At 41.5% G+C, this 22,607-nt stretch overlaps 1 protein-coding gene across 11 annotated transcripts in view; it reads right to left on the bottom strand.

The window, feature by feature from the left end:
* The window catches only part of agrn (agrin), a 325,948-nt gene that overhangs the window by 237,666 nt on the left and 65,675 nt on the right, over positions 1–22,607 (bottom strand). For 7 of the 11 annotated variants that reach the window (XM_079557727.1, XM_079557735.1, XM_079557734.1 and 4 more), the window contains exon 3: positions 20,331–20,351. The exons of the other annotated variants lie outside the window; for them this stretch is intronic. In XM_079557727.1, coding sequence (XP_079413853.1) covers positions 20,331–20,351 — 21 coding nt within the window. The remainder of the gene's footprint in view (positions 1–20,330; positions 20,352–22,607) is intronic. 11 annotated transcript variants of the gene reach the window in all.

Here is a 22,607-nt window from a genome sequence, read left to right as displayed (position 1 = left end):
TATGCAAACCATATTGATTTAGATTGTATTTGTTGGTTTGTTTTATCTCACAATTGAAGTTGCACACTTGATTGTATTATTACTAAATGTAAAAAAAAAAAAAAAAAAATTATAGCCTTCTTATATGCCATCCACCCACCTATTATCACTGCATTCAGCATAATATTGTTTAACGCATGCACATATATTTCAGAAACAGAAACCCTGAGCCAAATCTGCCCGACAGCACAGGTAAGAGCTGGAACCATCTCCCCAAACCTCACATGTCATGCCAAATTCATGCACCACTCCTCGCACCAGACAGCAGGGGGATGAGTTATTGCCCTGTTGCTACGGTAACACAGTGTATGCAGAAAACAGCAAGCTGCACTTTGGAAGAGAATGGTGATTTGTGAGATTTCATTTTTCTTTAAAAAGCTATAGAGAAGGAGATTGACAAGAGGGAAAAGACTTAGACCTTGCTTCAGTGGGAGCGATGGGAGAAGAGGTACATTCGTTCGACGAGTTAGGTCATTTCTGTCACTGTATTTCTATAAGCCAAACAGAAAACACCTGCCATTCATTTTGTTCCCATCCCGACACCTGCGAGACATTTGCATTCTGTCAGTTGTAGCACTCTCTTTCATTTCACTGCATGCCACTACATTTCCTGAATGATAACATGTGGGCAATTCAGCTCTGGCTACACACTGGCCAGTGGCCAGGACAGCACACCTCATGCATGCCAGAGCAGGTAGGACATGAAGGCGGGAATTAAGGTCCTTTTTACATACGGAAATAAAGCTTTAAAAATATATATATATCAGGTTCTGATAAGATTCTGTGGAATAACGACTTCCACTCTGTTCACTGTCACACTGACATGAAAAAATTGTTGTATCATTAAATTCTATTTGACCGTCTTCCATGTATTTATTGAAAAAATAATAGATTTTTCTGTTTTGGCTTTAATAGACATCTATGATGCGTGGAAATGTCACGCTGGTGTCTTTTGTATTGCATTTTGGCCCATTTGCCACATAACAGGGTGTAATGCTGTCAATGGGCTTTTGACATTTTTGTGCGCCAAATTTCTTCTTTCAATTTTCTTTAAACTTTGTTTTGTTCAAGCGTTTAATGAGATTCCTGCGGATCTGGCTCAGATTGGATGCCTTGAAACAAAACTCTATTTATCTATGCTTGGGTCAAACAAAAGAAGCACGCGATATTTAAATTCTGTAGCTGTGGTGGAATTTTCCAATTTTCAGAAAATTGTGGAACAATGACTGCAACGGTCTTGCAGTCATTACTGTGCACCTACATTATTCATCATTTTTGTATGAAAAACAAAACAGCACAGAATTTTGAAAAGTACCCGGATTACAGTGTCCTATAAAATGAGGAAAAACAACAGTATGACTCTTCATGCTCATTTTTGATTTTGGGGGAATTTAAATCTGTGCAAATAAGGACACAACATCCTTATTGCACACTGTGTTTGCGAAGTAAACATGGACAAGACGACGGCGTGCATATCTGCCAAAGTTTAAATTGTGCAAAGTCAATACATTTACAAAATACTTGTTTACGCTGTTTATTGGTCCATGACCTTTTATGGGGTAGTGGCAGCAATAACTGGTTGCTTTGGCTGCATTTGAAAAAAAAAATGGATCTGTGTTGCTGTGATGAAATGATCAGTTACAGGTCGCATATGGTCAAAAAAAAGATACGATTTGGGTCTGCAGTTTGGGCATTGCCTTTTTTAAACTCAACTGTCAACAACCAACCCCAGTTTTCATCTCCATTCACATTAACATCTCCCATTTCTCAAGTGTTTGCTCCAAAAATGATTTCAGGGTACTATTACTGAACCCTTCTCAAATGACAATTTCTTCCTCTGCTCTTCCATCTCACTACTACTGTTTCAACCCAATCCCCCACTAACCCCTGATCCAATCCAGATCTTAGTCATGTCACCCTTATGCGCCTCTGTAGCGTCCACTTACTCTCCAGGGAGTGAGACCAGATTGTATGTCTCGCCTTTTTTCCACAGTAACAAATGAAGCCCGCATCATCGGCTCGTCTGATTGGCTGTCACGAGATGTATGCCACTAGTTCTGAAAGGCAAGTACCGTCAAGACCCCAATACTTTTATGTGCCGGGGGATAGGATTGTAGCAAGTTTCATCAGAAGTCGATAATAAATTCCAGAAAGGCTGGGGATGAATGTTAAAACAACTGAGGATGGAGTCAGTGGAATGGAGGCTCATGACAACTATAACACACAATAGTACGCAAAATGTCCTACAACCTTTAGAACTTTCAATTACAGTCACAATACATAAATATTCATAGCATTTTAAAGAAGGCAAGGCAATTATAACTTCATCGTCCTCTCTCCTTTTTATCAGTTGATGTTTAGGAAATTGCGTTCTACTTTTGCAGAGTCTTTGTTTCACATATGGTCTATCTAACATCTGCCTCATTATCTCCTCACAATTAACTGCTATTCTCACTAATGTGCACTGTCTGTGGCCTCATTTTGTACATCTGACTTGCAAGCATTAGTCGTTTTACTGAAACCATTTTCTCACTGCTTTAAAAGTCCATTATAATGCATTATTCAGGATTTCAAAATACTTTGGGTATGCCGAATCGGCATTTTATGTATTTCAAATGAAGAATTATGTATCTACTGTTCCAAAGTTTGGGGTCACCCTGGCCAGTTCTACTGTCTCTTATCAGCACAACAGTTTCAGCAATGCTAGCATGATTGCACAAGGGTTTTCTGATCATCAACTACCCTTTAACACGATTACCTAACACAATGTACCGTACTGGAGTGATGGTTGCTAACGACTATTTTGGTAATCGATTAATTTTTACGATTAATCGCTTGGCTGTTTATGGAAATAGCTTTTTTTTTTTCTTTTTTTTTTCTACCACATAAAGCTGCAACGATATGTAGCCCTGCAGAGGCCTCTATTAGTGTGCTAGCTAAAAACGAACACTGAAATAATATTTAGAACAAATGTTTGTTTATTTTTTCAGGACAGTGCATGTTAATGAACGTGCATGAGTCCCATGTATGTTCATTAACATGCACACGTAAATACGTCACTCCGGATTGTAGCCTTGAGCTAATTTCCATGTCACTAATGTCACTAATGTCAATTTGCTAACAGATTAAAAAAGCAAATAGTATTTTGTATTTATTTTTTTCCCCGCCATTTATTTGATTGCTGATGACAATGAACACAACATTTCTACTTGCGTTGTTAATGGAAATGCAGCAACAAGAAGCAGGGAAATTGCATTAAGTGCCCTGTCCAACCACAGTGCCAGACATCACAAAATCCTTGCACCTACATGATTAGAATGCATGAACATGTGTCACAGGGCCTGGGAGCACACCAGTCTGTGACAGTAAGGTGTCGCCATCCCGTGATTGAGAATCCGCAGAAAAAAGCCCTTAAGTGAAGAGATGGGGAGCGGGAATGATCAGAGCCATTACTGAATGATAAATGATTTGCTGGCTGCTCACTAACCCAGAGGGATTTGCCGTGTGGAGGTGGGGGGCTGGGGGTTTGACCCTGCTACTGACTTTGATCAAGATCCCTAGCACGCAGGTCCCGCTAATGCAATCTACTCCATTAGAGAAACTACATGATTTCACACAAGCTTTACTTTACACAGTTGCAATATCAAACTTTACCACCAAAACACCCTCACATCTCTACACTCCGCAGGCAATCACATCTCCAGGGAGGGGAAAGCAAGAGCCGGGCCATCAGCTGAGGCAAATTAGTGGCGAGTTGAAAGAGGGGAGAGCTGGTGAGAGGGGGCCGGGGGTTGTGCCAGGCCAAGCCGCTCTGACACACACCGAACACGAAACACTGTCTGGAGATAGCAAAGATGTCGAAGTGGGAGCCGAAACGAGACAGCCCAGTCATAGGAGTACAGCTATTCAGGTGCACCAACTTAGAAAGGGATTAAGTGCTAAGAGCCTGAGAAGACTGGTAGATAAGAAACATGGGGGATGGATGACAGCGAGGATTGGAGAGTGAGGGGGTAATGGCTGGTGGTAGGAGAGGTGCGAGGAACTCATGCCAACGTCTAGAGTGGAAGGAACTGAGCAGCGCAGCCCCGAAGACTCCGGAAGCTGTCCAAATCGGCTGTCTGCCTCTCTGCCTGTGCATGGATGAGAGAAAGAAGGAAGGATGCAGACGGGGGCTGGTGAAGCGTTGTGCCCCGGGGGAGAGCTGGACTTGCCAGGGTCTGCCATGCGCGCTTCGAACACTGTACCACATCCAGACGGAGGCAGAGAGGCACAGCTGTCTCAAGTTGAAGGTGGAATCAACAGCCAATGTGCAACTGTGTTAAAGTTGAAAATACAAATTAAATGTGCTAAAGCCAAGATGCAATATGCTTATAGGTTATAGGGCAGACAGTAAGGGCTAAAGATTGTTTTGTGCAATATATTATATGGAACAGGGGAAACGGACATTTCTATGGTATGAAAAATGACAAATGACCACTTCTGGTGTGTCGTTTAGATAGGTATAGAGCAAGCGCCCCCATATTTTACTTTATGTGCTAGTATATTTTTATGCATCCAGGCTACTTGGGTAAGAGTGAACATTCAACTGTTAATGAATGCTCTATACTAATCTTTATAGGTGTACTTGCTCATTTCCACAGATTTAAAAAATTTAATTCACTATCTTTGAAATTGGTCATTTAAAATAGGAAATATGGCAATATATATCAGTATATTTTAGAGTAAAGTGTTTTCCTTTTTCTGCACAGAAAAATTGAAGTCAATTCTTCAAGTTGTTGAGTTTTGACACTCCCTCCCCAAATTCCCTCTATTTTTCTCCACACCTGTGAGCTGTCAAGTCTGGCATTCGTGATGAGTTGGTCGTCTAGTGCCAAGAAAGCACCAGTAAGCACCACTGGAAATGCAATTGACAGTTTCCAAAAGACAAAAATATGATTGATCTTGTTTCCTGTATTAAGTATTGCAACACTTCCATGTACTGAACAGCTCCGGTCTCAGATGACCCTGGCACAACCTTGACTATAGACTGGATCTGCAGGTAAACCACAAATAGCTGATGATGCAGGACAAAAGATGGAGTAAGCTAGATTCTTCGAGTGTATCGTCGCTTGCTGCTGTATCCTCAGTGCAATAATGTTGACTCACCAACCACCTCCTCTCCTGCTGTCGATAAATGTGTGGTAGCCTTTTAGCCCGAGCTTTAGCTTTGTATATCCTACAAACAAATGGACTGACCCAAAGGACTGGTCACAAGATTGTAATGATAAAGACCCTTTCAGCTACACGTGTTATTGCAAGGCAATTTTATCCCTAAAGAAACTATTGCTGGCATTTATCCTAGTGGGATAAGATTAGAAGGGGATTAACAGGCAAGATGATTTGTAGGTGCAAGGATAAAGGATGCTGGCAGGTGGGGAACAGAGGAAAGATCTGGGTGCAAGTGCCCTTTAAAGGGGTTCCTTTTTCTCCAGAGCTTTGCTCGTTCTACAAATCACTCACATTATTGACCGGTAAATCACCAGCCTCGTAGACAGGTACAGCTCAAAGTGATGGTTGGGCTGGGGTGTTGAGATGTGTGCAAACAGTTCTGGACCAATATTGGACCTTTATTTTCAAAAGGTCTGTGTTTTCATTTAGATTGGGCCATTTCTACTAATGGGCACAATCAGCACAACTGGTAGATAAGAATATTGCTGATCTTTACTTTGACGGTCATTCTTTTTCAAAGATTGATGCTACCTTTATATAGTTATATAATTCCTAATCCAAGTGCACAAACTGGACAATGACTTTAATAACATAAAGTTTTACCCCCTAATATTTTTACAGTTTACATTTTATGTACAACTCGTCTCGAGGTCTTGTTAGCACAATCACTAAATCTTGAACCTCTTTGTGGCTCTCAAGTCAATTTTTTGTGCCATAGCTCATCCTTTGGAACTTGTCCAGGTTGCAACCAAGGACATTCGCCGATCTTTCATTCTCAGGGCGACATATTGCATGTGAAGTTGTGGTATACTTTACTGCCCCCATAGGGAAATTTCTTCCTCACATTTCACCCATCCTTCAATGATGCGTCCCGTCAGAAGCAGTGACCTTCTCCAGACAGTGAGTCAGGATCTTGGGCAGGAGCAGAGCTATTTTCAACATGATGAACCAGAGTACCAAGCAAAATCCCACCCATACTCTAGGACAGGGGGAGGCAACACCAGGCCCGGGGGCCTAAACTGGCCTTGCATCATCAAACCTCTGGGACCTCGAGATGATTTTGAGGAATATTATAACATAAAAATGCCAACTCTTGAGTACCCTAGAAGTACTCTAGAAATGTGTGAATAATACAGTCAATTTCTTTAAAGGAACAGGCCACTATTTTTCCAAGCTGAGTTATGTTCTTACCTGAGCTTAGACGAGTTGATACGTAACTGTCCGGTCTTTGTGCATGCGCTCAGTCACGCAAAACAACCAAAGATGTTGCTAGTATTTGGCCTCTCCCAGTATATTCCTATAGTTCCAAATGGGGTGAAATTAGAAGCAACCAAGCTCTTCCACAGGCACGCACAAAGACCAGACAGGTACGTATCAACTCGTCTAAGCTCAGGTAAGAACATATCTCATTATGGAAAAACGGTGGCCTATTCCTAACACCCATTTAGGGCATATACACTGGCATTTGTAAAAAGTGATGCTTTACTTCGGGGCTAGAACTTGGTCTTCTGACGATGAAGAAAATCGCCCCTCCACCAAGCAAACTTGCGCACTCCTGCACTCCACATGCCAAACCGATATAGTCTGGAATTCCATCTCAGGACCTTCTTGTTCAGAGGCAGGAATTGTAGCTTTCCAAATGTGTTGGATATGTATTAAAATGCATTGCTGCACCTCCATCATCATTTACTGATGGAGAAATGAGAGAAAAAGAAATTCTACTATACAGGTATCTTGTGAGTTCCTATAGAAACATCTTATACCAAATCTATATGACTTGTTGCACTTTATCATACATTGTGAAGAAAAGTGAAAAGCATTTCCCTTGGTTGCAGGTGACCTTCAGTGGCCTTCGACAACAGCTAACAAGCCGGTCACATATTTTCAATCATTAGCAATAAAACCAAACTTTTTGAATAGTTCCCTCTTCTATCTCCTCTCACATTCTATATCAACTGAATTCACAGCCTGAAAGCTTACCCCTACCTTAGCCTCTGTCCAGTCAGACACAGGTCATGACTTGCATGGAAATAGACTATTAACGTTGCCCGGTTTTGTAAGGTGGACAGCAAAGGGCAAATCCTGCAGGCTTCAAACAGAGGAGACGGGAGGGAGAGCTGAACACAGGCCCAGACAGTGCACCAAATAATTCACCTGGTAATCCATTCCCATCACGTCCATTACGGAGCATCGATAGAGCGAATAAAAGGAAGGGACGACAGAGGACGCAGCGCACAGTTCCATTTCCCCTCTGGCTGGGAGACATCTGCAGTCCATCATGATAAACAGTGCGCATCTCAAGCCATTTGTTTCCCTAAAAACCACTGAGCTGAGAGACTGAGAGCTCCAGCTGTGGCGTCTTCATGGAATGCCTTTTGCACTGAATCATGACGTGGACCGGAAAAGAAGAGCTGATTGATATTTTTGGGGAACAGCTGCTGATGTACTGCTGGGCTGGAAAGAAAGGCGAGACAATAAATTTTTTGGGGGGGGGAAATCAAAGCCACGAGCTGAAACAAGTGATGTACAGTTAGGAGTGGAGGTAACAGTAAGTGAGATGTCTTTCCAACGGACTGAGTTGACATGAATGAAGAATGTCACTTTCAGTTCTATTTTAGAAAAAATTATGCACAGAAACCAACCAACTGTCAAAGCTGGTCACAGGTCAATAGCATAGTGAGATATAATTTTTTTTTACTCTTTTATTAGGGTCAAAAACCTAAGATATACTTCAAGCAGTGCGACCAAGGCATACATTTACACTTCTTATAGAACAGACAAGGACATTCCTGGATTCCCAATTGCAAACTCAGGCCAACATCTTTGAAATTTCGCCTTAGCTGCTTCAGCGAGCACCCAAACTGACCCGAAGCCTAAACTCTCATTTTGTTCTAACAAGAGCCCGGCCCACCCTGCCTCTTTTCTCCCTCATCCAAATCTGCGCTCCCCTTGGCACAGTCCTCATTACCAGGCAGCGAAAACAGAGCCGGCATGTCCGCCTGTCTGTAAGCTAGCCTTCCAGTAACTGGGGGGGAAGATGGAGGGATGGTCCGGGTCTGCACCGTTTGTAGGTCAGCCTAAATGTTTAATGCTTTATGTTAATCATTCCGGTCTGCCGTCTCCGGGACAGACGCGCTATGGATTCTGTCAAAAATCCCGGCTGCCAGTCACAAAAAAAACAAAAAAAACATCCCGTATAAGCTGCCCTCTCTCCACCCGCGACCTCTTGGCACGCCAATTAGGCAGGTATGTGACAAGTCGGTCCCGAGTGCCAATTAGCTACCTCTGCTAGCTGCCTCCTTACCCCACCGCCCTTCCTCATAGCATCCCGGCACTTCAACCTAAGTGATTTCCCAAGATGCATTGCTTTTCCCAACACCCATTTAAATCCATTACATCATGGCTCCCCCAAGTAATGCATGTATACTAATAGGTTCACTTTAGACTTTTAAACTCTGAGAGCGTTTTTTACTCGGGGCACATATAATTACTGGAAGTAGTAATTGAAAGGGTCCGATAAGGATGTTGCCTTGTTACATTAGGAGGACGGGAGAGATGGATTAGTGTATCAGGGAAGAAAAACTATTCCTTTAGCAAAGCAACCTAATAATGGTGTGTTTATCTTATCAATTACGGAACCATAATCTTTTTTTTTCCCAATGAGAAATGGGGCCAGCCACAGGGCATAGACACCTCATAAATACAACGCAAAATAAATCCCTGGGCTAATTTATTCAATTTAGCCTACAATGGGTAATTTCTGCGATAATGGAAGTAGTCACTTAAGGAAATTAAAGTGGAGAGCAGAAAAGCATCAGGTCGTTTTCAAAAGAACCCCAAGGACAATCAGGTGAAGGACTTGTTTAGTATGAGACAAGATTATCCTGGAATGTAAATAGTGTATTATTAATATTTCTTTTTAGCAGATTTAGATACAATTTGAGGTCGCTTCACATTTTGTAGCCATTTCCCAAGCAGAACATTTGCAACAGTCACAGGAATTTCTGGCATGAATTTATCTTCTGTTGCAAATTTCTAGCAATGTTGAAGACAATAGAAAGCCGCACGCAAACGGTAAAGCGCGTTTCTGAAGGGACAGCGAGCACAGAGGTGGACTAATTGTTTCCACAGACACCAAAGTCAGCAAAATCCGGTGGCAATTGGCTCTGACTTTAAACAGAGCTCATTTTTATTTGCTGCTTGATTTTGCTTCACCAACTGTTCATTGCCCCACCAACAACAAATATTTTGGGAGTTTAAATGCTAATTTGAGAATGCCCAATCTTGCCTGATGCCAGAAGCTAAGCAGGGTTTGTGCCGGGATGGGAGACCGTGGTAGAATACCGAGTGCTTGGGTGAGTACTAGTGTGAGTGAGTGAATGGTGGTGGTCTGTCAGTCTAACCCAGGGCAGCTGTGGCTATAATGAGTAGGGGTGGGAACCTCTGGGTACCTCACGATTCAATACGATACGCGATAATCGATATAATGCACAAAAACAACCCATGATACACCACGATTAAAAAACAAAAACATGCTACTTTTAACCTTTATTTTAACATATATACCTATATTATTCATTATTTACATTTACATAAAAAAGAAACCACAGTCCTATTTCGAAAGTAATAAATCAAACCCAAATAATTATTTGTAATTATAAAAACTATCATTAAAAGTAATACATTTGTGAGTGTTTGGTCCAAGTACTTAAAATTGTAGCGCTGCCCTCTATTGGCAGCATTACTGAATTCTTGATCATTGTTGGCCTCTATTGACTGTGAAAACAGTGGAACACTGCTGCCTCATTAATGTGTATGACGTCGCTCATTAATATGCATGACGTAATCAAAAGTATCGATATCGGATTAAAAAGTCGGTATCGTATAGTCCAGCAAAATGATGATCATGATATATTGGAAAAAATCGATATTTTGTCACACTCCTCATAATGAGTATGGAGTAAATGAAAAAAGTATTTTTGTGAAAAGCGCTTTACCCTCTGCTTGTGTTCAAGTCACTCACACAGTGAGAGCAGGTAAGACATGTCCATCATCTGTACAGTGTGCACCGCCCCTTCGGGTGCTTGGGTTTTCCTTGTCTGAGAACTTTTGATATTTCTGCAACTGGAATCATGAGACACATTTCGCTTCACTTCCAACAATCGCATTAACACTCAGTTAACCAGTGGCTTAATTCTGGATGCATTAAGTATTCAGAGAAAGCCTGGCACGTAATGGCTTTTATACATGCCGCCCACACCCCACTCGCTGGCCCATGCCTTCCATTAAAATAGACTGAATATATACAGATTAACACAATCTGTGAACGCTGTGATTTCTGCAGATCTGTCACAAACAAGCCGGGGTTGTTTCTGTAGACAGCGCTGCGTGAAAGCAAACATGTCAGAAATCCCACTCCCCGCTCCCCACAGTCCAGGACGGTAATTGACCGAGAGGAAAAAGGATGACAGCTCTGAGCAAGTGAAGCAATTAAAATCGTACACATACAGTTTGGAATGTTGCTGGATTGGGATTTTTGTGATTGCCATTAGTGAGGAAAACATATAAACAACTCAAACAGACCAATTTTTATTCCTAAACATCTTTCTTATACTGTACATATGGGTAAATGACTCTCAATTGCTTTAGTTTGGTTTTCAATTATTCATTTTTGTTAAGAAAGATTAATATGTCTCCACAACAATGTCTCCAAATTCACTTTATCTAAAAGCTGTTTTGATAGTAAGGTTCAAAGTAACTTTTAAAAAAGACAGTCACAGAAGAACATTTTCTTAAACCACATCTGTGATTGTTTTCAAGGGGTCAAAGGTTTTCCCAAGCATTTCCCGACAACACAAGGCGTCCTCATTGGAGCTGAATAGACGTTAGCTTTAGCGCACCGAGCTGGCCTCTGGGTTTCCCTAATGTAACAAACAGAGCCAAAGTGGGGCTTCTATTGTTGACTGGGTGTGTCCTGGATTCTTGCAAAGCCCTAGAGGTCAGATATTCAGAACAACGTCTGTGCATGGATGGCTGGTTGGCTGTTTTGGGACAGCGGTGGGACTCTGGGATGGGGGTGGTGAATGGGGTAATTCAGGGGGCGAGGGTTAATGGACAGGGATTATGATTTCTTTTTACAGTATTTGTTATGATCTCTTTTGTCCATGCTCAGTCAACCACCCCCCAACTGGTTGTAGCAGACAGTCGCCCACTTTGAGCCAAGGTCTGCCCATTGACTAATCATATTTGATGTGATCTCGGTTTTGTTTTTTGTAAATTGTGAAGTTTTTAAATGGACTCATGACAGTAGTTTAGGTTATTGGTTTATTTGGTTTATCTTTAAATATATAAATGATCATGGTATCATAATAACAAATACAAATATTTTATCTCGTAACTAATCACGTCACTGAGTTAGCGAACATGCTGATTTGTGAATGGCCAAAAGAACTAACTATCCTAGTGCATACTCTGAGCTCAAAAAATGTTTTCATTTTGAGAAGTATCCGGTGCCGAAGAAAGACGACCATTTCATTGTACAAATATTTGTTGATGAAGGGCAACCTGCCATGGAAACCTTTTTGAGCCATCTTTTACGGAAAAAAAATAATCTCCAGAGCCTCTTGAAACATGCCCTCTTCATATAATAAAGGTACTCTATTTGTTGATTTGAATGCATTCTGAGTGTATTTTAATGCATTGTGGGTACAGGACGACCCTCCCCCCTCCTCCACACTGGTGCTTTTAGCTCCCATTTGTATCCAGCTAAGCCCCATGTATGCGACACCAGAGCAAGACCTGCTAATGGACACCTCACACTAGCCAGTCTCGTGAGGCTGTCCATCCTGACAAGGAGGAAATGGTGTAATATTTGGGGAGTGGGGGTCAATAAAAGATTCTGGGTCAGCCCTGCTAATCTGGGGAGTGTCCTCAAAGTGCAGACGCAGATGGACCCCCTTTACTCCACATCTCACAGTTGCCCCTGGGCATGTGGCCCTTATCCTAGTACGCCATAGACGTGATCATGGATGAAAGAGATTATATTTCCGTAACCTAGATATGCCAACCCCACTAACGTAGCTCTGTGGTGGTGCAGCCCCCCAGCAACAATACAGAACAATGAAGGCGAGTGATTGGCAGGTTGCAACCCTAGCTATGATGATGAATTAAAAATGAATGCAACCTACGCCCCACTTCGATGGCCAGCCATCTCTCCTAAAATCCAATAGAATCATCATAATAACTTCTCGTACTTCGATGCCTTGCAAGCAGGCTGGGTTTTTTCTTTTTCTTTTTTCTTTTGCAGTGGCAGATGTTCCGTAAAAAGCATCATTAAATTTAAATGCATGTGTTGTTTTTCATTTTAAAAATAGGGGGTGCTTTGGAGTTAGAGGGATGTGAGAGCTGTTGTGGGACTCCTCAGACCGCTGGATGGTGGGAATGAGCAGATGACGCCTCACAAGTTCTGTGTTGGAACAGCAGCTCCCCCTAGTGTACATGTTGCGCCATAGCAATGTCATAACGCAGTTGAGCTACTACTGCAGACAGCAATGAAATTACAATAGATTAATTAGAATGTAATACAACATTTCCACATAACGGCTTTGAAAGTATATTGTGCAAACATAAGGCTACCCACAATATGTATAACGTATGTTTTTTTGTTTGGAACAGTACATGTTAATGAACCCATGTAAGCACACCACACTGGTTTGTAGACATGGGCTAATTTCCATCCACTGTCCCTCACTCGCACAGATGAACAGGCTCTCATTCATCCTAGCCTGTTGTACATGTGTTTTCTTTTTTAGATAGAGGAAACTGGAGCACATGGAGGAAAGGAAACCTATGCAGTCACAGGCAGGTCCACAAACACTGCTGCTCATGTATTGAAATGACAAACTTAAAGGAACAGGCCACCGTTTTTACATACTGAGATATATTCTTACCTGAGCTTAGACGAGTTGATTCGTGCCTGTCACGCAAAAAGACCAAATATGTTAACATTTGGCCTCTCCCAGTATATTCCTATAGCTCCAAACGGGGTGAAGTTAGAAGCGACCAAGCTCTTCTACGGGCATGCACACAGACCAGACAGGTATGTATCAACTCGTCTAAGCTCAGGTAAGAACATATCTCAGTATGGAAGAACGGTGGTCCTTTAAAAGCACCTTTTCTGATACAACCTTTAGGGACAGAATTTTCCCAGTGTAAAGTGTCCAAGACAAAAACAAAGGCCTCTCAGCTCAGGACCATCTTGCGTCACCCACATGCATTAGAATTATTACTGCAGGTGAGCAGACTTCTTTACATTAAGTACTCTAAAATCTTTAACAACCATGGTTAAGTGAGTATATTATTCTGTAGGCATTTCTAAAGAACACGCTGATCATATTTTGGGCATTCAGGCCTAAATTATTTCGACCATGAATTGAAACCAAAAGTGTTTTGTGTTTTTATGTGGCCAATGACAATCAGCATAGACAACCACAGCAAAGTTATTCAAAATAAGTGTGCAAGAAATACACAAAAAATATTCCTTTTAAAAGCATGTTATAAGGGTTTGACACATATGTATACAAGCGTTATGTCAGTTTTGTCTAGTACTGCTTACAGCCATAAGAGGGCAGCACAAGCACAGATTTGGTCTCACCTTCGCCCTAAACCAGTTTTCTGCAGAGCGCTTGATTTATATGGTCTGGGCTATTGATCTGAAAAATGTAACATAATAGAAAAAAGAAATGTTGCAATGTCTGAAATTCCTTGAACTTAAACATAAGACTAATTGAAAAATTGAAGGTTTGATTCCCATCTGTGGAAAAGGAAAGCATGTCCTGTAGTTTTATCAATCCACACCTTAATACATCTTTACGATTGAACTCATTTGTGTTCCATCAATTAAAAATAATGATAATAGATAGATAAATAAATAATGATTCTGTATTTTAAGGCTCTTAGATGACATGCATACAGATGACTTTTTATGAGAATACATATCAAAAATAAATCATGTACAGTTGTATTCAAGGCAGTATCCTTTCCAGACGTATAAGCTAATTCAGTCCATGTGCAGACCTCACACACTGCAGAAGGTCCTTGAAGAAAAAGCCAGGACTGGTTGCAGCACTGTCCATTTGAAGTGTGCACTCCGACCAGCAGCGTTGACCTGGATCACTGCAAAATAGACTTCCCATTTCCAACTCATCCAATTAAAGCTACGGAGCTGTGTGGCGTCATAAGTACATGGGAAAGACGATCATCCAAATGAAGAAAGTTCAAGAAGGAAAACGCAACCTTGAAATGTTTGTGAAGTCAGCCAAAACTCAATAAACATGCCTGGAGGAAACAGTAATCTGACAGGCTACAGCAAGCACGCCTTAGACGCAATACAAACAAAACTGGATCTGTGCGAGAAGAATCCATTCGGAACAAGATAGAACAACAGAATATTAATATAGGAGTGTTATATCAGAGGGGGAAGTCATAAATCATCGAGGCAAGTTACTCTTGGCATTATCTGCTGTGTGCGTTTCTGCTTCATGTCACCGCTGTCACTGAGTCCAGCCCAAATCCAAGACAAAAGAAAGGCCTGGCGACGGCTTCTAGCTAAAAAGAAAAAGGGAAAAAAGGATCTACAAACTCAGTATCAAGTTTCCTCTTTGTATTGAAATCAAGGTTTGAAAGTTACCGCAAGCACCACTATTGCCACAACAGCTCTCATTGTCTCGTTGCAATTTGTTAATGTAAAAAATAAGTAATGTATATTTGAATTGGGGAAGACTTTGCCAACATTATCTCTATTTACAATGACTCATAGACTGAGAGAAGCTGAAGATACAGCAGAAAATACCGCTCATTTTGCCCAATTTGTGTAAAAAAGAGCGGCTTCAGTCAAACAGCCAGACGGCAAAACCACATAACAATCAAACTGGCATGAGGAAACCCACACAGTCATAATAAGACACTGATGACTGTTTGTGTACGGGAATCAGGTAGGCAATCTGGTCATTGCACAGTAAATGACTGATAGTGTCTGGTTTGGTCATTAAACTGTGGCTAACAGAAATAAACGATGCATGATGGGGAAAACAGCAGGAGGGCTAATAATAACCGTCGTTCAATCCACCGTGTATGAAACTGGAGAAATGATACGGACAAAGGAGTGAAGTTGGGTATTGTTGTATGCATCTAAACATTTTATTGACATTTTGATCGTTGAATAAATGTCACTGAAGTTTTATGTCGAACACTAACATCTAGTTTTCTGTGGTAATTGAAAAGGACCTGTATTGGTACGACAAACGAAATATCACTCATATATAAAGGTATAGGACCATCTTTTAAACTGTATCCAAGTTTCACAGATAATTTGACAAGATGATGAAGTAAGGGGAAATGATACAATTATACATTTTAACAAAAAATATTTGTTGTATCTTTATTGTTTTGATGGTGTAAAACGTAAATATTCTGAATGACACATTTTGGGGCCACACCACCTTGTGAATGCCTGATCACTCAGATCGGAACTTGGTGCAGAAGTGCGCAGCCGCGTTTCTGTCAGTCTACCCCACAGGCAGCTATGGCTACATATTTTGTTTCATTTTATTTATTTGACATGTACGGGAGCATATGAAAAGATGCTTTGTACCAGACTGTAGCTCTTGGAGCTAATTTCCATCTGCAGTCCCCGAGACATACAATTACAAAACACTGTATAAAAAAACAGTTCCATTCCGAGATTGTTTTAAAAGAAAATGCCGATTGTCCTAATGCTGTTTTTCGTTTTTGCTATGGTACATTGGCCATTGACTGTTGACCTTGTTGTTCTGACCATCTGATCAGAGGTTAATTAGACAAACCTTTGTAGTTGTGGAGGTGCCACATTATTAATGGAATCTTGAATAGCAACTTTAGATTGATTTCATTATATATTCAAAATGGGCACTTTATATCTGGTTAATATTTGACAGTGATGGTACTGTCGTGATTTCCTATCTAGAATCCTAAGTGATTGCTTATAAAGAGATTCTAAAGGTTTTATTGTGGATTTGTTGAATTGTGACCAGCATGATACACCATACACATCCGCCATACACATATGCAACTGACCATCACCGAGTATGAGTGAATGAAAAGAAAGATCTCTAGTGAAGTGCTCCGGTTCACATATGTCACATGAAAAGTTCTGATTCCTTTCCCTTCACCCTTCCCTTTAGACGCCCCCAGAGCTGATCCTACCACTGCTGTGAGTAACTACAGTTGTAAGTGTAATAGCCACTACCTCAAGTAACCACCAGATGAAAACGGCCACAAAGGGATATGCTGCATGCTGTTACTAACAGCCTGGACTTGTTAAAAATGCTAGGAGAGTGGTCCACTGTGGCTCTTTCCACAAATCTCAACATATGCTACATTTTGTGAAAGCGGGACAGCTTGCTCTAATACACTCACAAGAATTCAGTGGGAAAAAACAGAGGTCTCACTATCTCGCCAGTGGAAATGAGCAGTGGAAATGAGCACTACTATGCATACCAACTACACAAGATCTGACATGTGAAGCTTGAAAGAAGCGCCACCTTGAGAAGAATACACCACATGCACAAGATATCAGCCTCATTACCAGCAGGAGTGCATTCCAGTGACAAGGATAGAGAAATAAAGGAGAGACTCCTTTATTTCTCTATCCTTGTCACTGGATCGTGACAAGGATCCAGTCCTTGTGAGGTGTTGAATTAGAAAGAGCTTGAAGGATAGTAGAGATAATGGTTAACATTTGTTTATTCTGCGATTATTTTTTTTGACATTTTATTATAGCAGTCAGTTTAGTATCCAATGTGTTCTACCAGGTGTCTGTCAACTACCTGATGTATTGGAGGAGCATCAATGAAACAAAGCAAAGAATGGTGATGATGGCACACTAATGTGACAATGTGCGTGGTATAAACTGCTATGACGAGCAACATATGCATATCGCAGTGTGTAAAACTTGAGGAAACTATATATTAGATTATAATATGAATCTCTAATAATGGACATGTCAAAAGAAAATCACAATCCTATGTATTTTCTATCTAATTTGTATTGTTGCATGTTCATAGCATAAAGCATCAAGGGCCGGAGTTTGTGACCAGGGCGTTATACATGCACAATGCATTATGCCGAAGCACATTTGGAAGTGGACGATGCTTGATACGGGGTGAGAATAAAAATAGTAGCAGCATTGTGTGTCAGAAACAATAAAATAGTTCTGATTCTCAGTCTGTGCAGCTTTGGTCCTTGAGTGTCTTGAAAATGCCCTCTTATTAGCCTCGTTATCTAGAGGAAACCTGATAGTGTGGGTCAGGATGCTTCTGCCACTGGGAGGGGCACAGATATGAGTCCAAACTGTGAGGGGGGGAGTTCAGGCTGACCTCTGCTGAAGAAGCAAAACAGGAGTGGACAGCAGCAGTCTGTGGGGGTGCAGCTGATGAATGGTCTCAGATAGTGCACAGGAGGTTGGCTGGTCCAAGAGTTCACTGTTGGCCAGAATGTTGACCAAAATGTCTTTCGCAAGGTTAATTTATTGGAGTGATTAATGACCTACATCCTGTCTATACCGTTTCCGGTGATCCAAAATATTAAGGATAATAAAAGGGTCAGTTTTAGTGGAAAGCTAAAGGAAGTAAGAGTTTCTCATCTACTGTAACTAACAAACCATGCTTCATAAAATAGAAATATGTTACGATAAATGTGTGATATATGTATGTTTGACATGAAATGGTAATTGTTAAGTCATATCAAACTTGAAGACACTTCTTTCCATCAACATTACATTTTTGACCTCTTGGTATTAACATAAGCGGACAACTTTGCTAAAAACATAGCATTAGTTTTGATAAATTGTCTAATTGGACCACCTTGAAGTCTGAGCTTAACTTTGTCAGACAGAATGTAATTGCATATATCCTTTTGAATAATCTCTGGTGCAAATAGATAGCTGTTTACTCCATCCGCTGTCATGAAGAGATTAGTGTCTGTGGTTGTATAAATTCATAATGGAAAACAGACGGTTTAGTAAAACATTAAGCCCCAGTGAGTGTGACTTTTAAAAAGACTTCTGAAAATGTGCTCATCAATCGAGATAGCCCAGATAATTTCGAGTCACTGATGTACATAAGCCGAACAACACACCTGCCTGTCTACCTGTTCAATTCACGTGCAGCCTGACAAAAGATGTCCTCCTCCTGATTGGCATGCATTGTTAATGGCGCACTGAGTTTGAAAAGACCCAGCGACAGCATTGTCCCTTCTGAATAGACGGTGGGGTGGACACATATACAGTAGGTGAGGAGATAATAGGACCTTCTGGAGATGAAGATCACAATTTATGTGACACTGAATAATACTAGATTTGCAACCGGTCCAACAAACACATGATTATTTCAGTCCTACTATCCATCCATCCATCCATCCATCCATCCATCCATCCATTTTCTTCCGCTTTATCCGGGGCCGGGTCGCGGGGGCAGCAGTCTCAGCAGAGATGCCCAGACTTCCCGATCCACGCACACCTCCTCCAGCTGTTCTGGGGGGACCCCGAGGCGACACCAGGCCAGGTCGGAGACATAGTCCCACCAGCGTGCCATGGGCCTTCCACGAGGCCTTGTCCCACTAGGACATGCCTGGAACACCTCCCGCGGGAGGCGGCCAGGAGGCATCTGGAACAGATGCCCGAGCCACCTCAGCTGGCTCCTTTCGACGTGAAGGAGCAGTGACTCTACTCCAAGCTCCTCCCGGGTAACTGAGCTCCTCACCCGATCTCGAAGGGTGCGCCCAGCCACCCTGCGAAGGAAACTCATTTCGGCCACTTGTATTTGCGATCTTGTCCTTTCGGTCATTACCCAAATCTCATGACCATAGGTGAGGGTGGGAACATAGATCGATCGGTAAATCGAGAGCTTTGCCCCCCGACTCAGCTCCCTCTTCACCACGACAGACCGATACAGCGACCGCATCACTGCTGACGCCGCACCGATCCGTCTATCGATCTTGCGCTCCATCCGTCTCTCACTCGTGAACAAGACCCCAAGATTTCAGTGCTACATTATCAAAAAATAAAAAGTACATTTTGTGCATTTTTTTGAAGAAGGCGACTGATCTTTTGTCGTATACTGTAAACCAGTGTTTCTCTGGTAGGTCGGGATCTATCTATGGATCTATCTATCTATGGATCTATCTATCTATGGATCTATAGATCTATGGGCTATCTATGTATCTATCTATGGATCTATCTATCTATGGATCTATGGGCTATCTATGTATCTATCTATGGATCTATCTATCAATGGATCTATCTATCAATGGATCTTTCTATCAATGGATCTATCTATCTATCTATCTATCTATCTATCTATCTATCTATCTATCTATCTATCTATCTATCTATCTTTTACAACAATATTTTACAATATGTAAAATCAATTGTGCATTGGGTCACGGCTTGTCATTTTATGGTTATGGTGGGTCCCGACGTCACACTGAGAATCACGGCTGTAAATGAACGGCACTTGAAATGGTTGGAAATTACAATGTCCACACTAAATCACAGAAATAATGGCTTATCATGTGACTCAGTTTTCCTGGAATTCCCATGTTAAAACTTGCATGAAGGACACCAACAAAAATGTGCAAAACTAGTCAATCAATCTGTCATCTTTTTCAATGTTGTGCCCCAATTTCCCCTTGACTTTGCAGCTTAAAACTAGTCCCATGTTTTTCTAGCTTTTACTACCAACCATATATACCATTTGTGAGCGGGAGAGTTGGGGCAACTGTGAGGACAGGGTTAGAGGTCATGTGTATTCACTTGGCTCTGTGCTCCTGAGTGTGACCTGTGGAGTTAGGCGGGGGGTCCTCTGGGATCTCATTAACCAATGCACATGTAAACAGACACCTGTGAATTTGGCGCGAGACAGCAACACTTGATGAATTCAACTTTTGTGAGGTCAGTGATTTGGGGAATATTCCTTTGCTAATATAGTCAACGCACTGTCACAATTTCAATATTTATTTCTTGCTATTTTTATAATTGGAATTCTTACCTGCAGCAGTGTATTTGTGAGCTTCCGTAAGCAGAAGGACAGAAAGAGAAATGGCAGTTAGTAGCAGAAACACAGAAGGATTTAGATCAAATACTGACAAACAAGTCAAATATTTGGTGGTGGAATGAAAAGAATGAGAAGGTGACTCTGCAGCCAATTTCACACACTAACATAAAAAATAAAAATGAACGATGTTATAAAGAAAGCAAAAGCGTTTTGTTTTCAAAAGGTCTATTTTGTACCCCTCCCGCTTTAAATTATTTATGTGGAGCTTATACAAACTAAAGCATCAGCTCACTTGTCATGCTATTTGTGAATCAATGCTTCCTGATGAGAATGTTAAACAAAGCCCAGTTCTTCAGACAGGAACACATACTAATAGCCTTTTCACCCTCTGTATTTAGGGGTTTCATTTGATTTTAACATAGAAACGGCTGCTCCATTTTTAAGATATAGACACTTTGTATAGAAGGTTTTTATCCATACCCATACACCTGAAAAGGTCATTGAGAATGCATGACGGCTTGAATATGATTGACAAGAGAGAGATTAAACCCTGCATGAAGAAGATATCTTAAGAGGGCCATTCCACCTTTAACTGTATAAATCCCCACATTTACAGATGGCTCTATAATATCCTCTCCCCTATCTCCCTCCTGCACTCCCCAGAGCTGCCAGTCCGCGCTGAGTCCGGCTGATGCAGACCGAAGTTGAATGGTGCTGACAGTTCATATGAAAGCCTTATCCATAAAACATGAGCTGGCACTGGCTGTTTACAGTGGAAAAGAGCACACGGGTCTTCCATCGATTATTAACCATCCGCACACAGAGACCTACTGTCCATGTCCACCGGGGGCAGCGGACAGGAACAGCGTCGAAAGGATCAGGTATCAGGGAGAAAGGCTGGGTGGAAATATGCTTTAGGTCAGTAGAATATGTGACTGTGTTTTACTACACAGCTGTAAAACTGTCACACTGAGATGACTGTATTTCACTGACCTTAACTTAACAGTATTCAGTAGAGACCACCAACCTTGGCCGTCTTAATGATTATGCCACGGGCGCCAATACATTTCTTGTCAAAATAGTGCCAATAGTGATACAAGTGGTGGTCTAATCCAACAACTAAATGCAGTTCTGTCACTTTCAGGCTAAGCATGGTCATGCCCAGGACACGGCTCAAAACCATGGGCGACAGGGCCTTTGAAGCCGCTGCTCCCTGCCTGTGGAACGCCCTCCCAGACCACCTCAGGGCCCCACAGACGGTGGACACATTTAAAAAAGGACTTAAAACCCACCTTTTTACAAAAGCTTATTTTAACAGCTAATGCTTTGGGGTTTTTTTTAGTCTTGTCTTTTAATATATGCTGTGTATTTTATAATGTTTTGTTTTTAACTATGCTGTCCACTGTAGCACTTTGAGATTTGGTGTCAAATGTAAAGTGCATTATAAATAAAATTTATTATTATTACTATTAAGCACAACGTTCACTACTGAGTTTCAAAACAAATTATATAATTTAACATTGACACTCATTAGTCTCATTAGCCATATCTTTGTGACTGTCATCCAGAAATTTGCCATTGCAGTAGAGATTTTCAAATATTGTGGACCGGATTGAGTTGAGAATGTTTTGCTTCTATCTTCACAAGATTCTCCCACTCTCGCAAGTATTTATTACATATGAAAATCTCTAACACGATGCTGCTGCCATCATAAGCAAGGCCCAATCATGATCCATGTTGAATAAAACTTCCTAACACATTCTGTCTCTGTGAGTCTTTTCAGGTTGAATTTCCTTGCTAATTGTGGGTGAGCTCACCACTCAGCCACTGCACCCTCTTCCATGGCGTTAATCCTTTGCACCATTTGAACACACATTACTTCCACAAACTGGTGGCGTTTTACAGGGTGCATATAACGCGATTCAATCCTTCCGGCTGGGTAAGCATCCAGGCCACCATGCCCGGCATGTGCGCGTCTTATTCAAACTTATCCCACTATCAGCGCACCACCTCCGTACCTCACCACAACAAACAGTTCAATCGTCCTTCTCCACAGAGCACTCACAACCATCACAACAGGTGTTGGATGCTTTTTTGTCTTGCCCCAATCATTAGCCCCATGTCGGCTCTCCTCCTCTGTCCCACCCACATACATTTTACTACTTCCACTTTCCCCGCTCTTGTCTTGATCCTCATTATTCCACTCTGGGGTCTATTATCCGCAGATGGAGATTAGGAGAACTTAAAGCACAGGAGGAGTGGCTCTTTATT

The sequence above is a fragment of the Gobius niger genome (genome assembly GCF_951799975.1).
Source record: "Gobius niger genome assembly, chromosome: 6".
NCBI classification, from domain to species: domain Eukaryota; kingdom Metazoa; phylum Chordata; class Actinopteri; order Gobiiformes; family Gobiidae; genus Gobius; species Gobius niger.
Note: the sequence above shows the minus strand (reverse complement) of the source record. Positions and strands in the feature narration are given on the sequence as shown.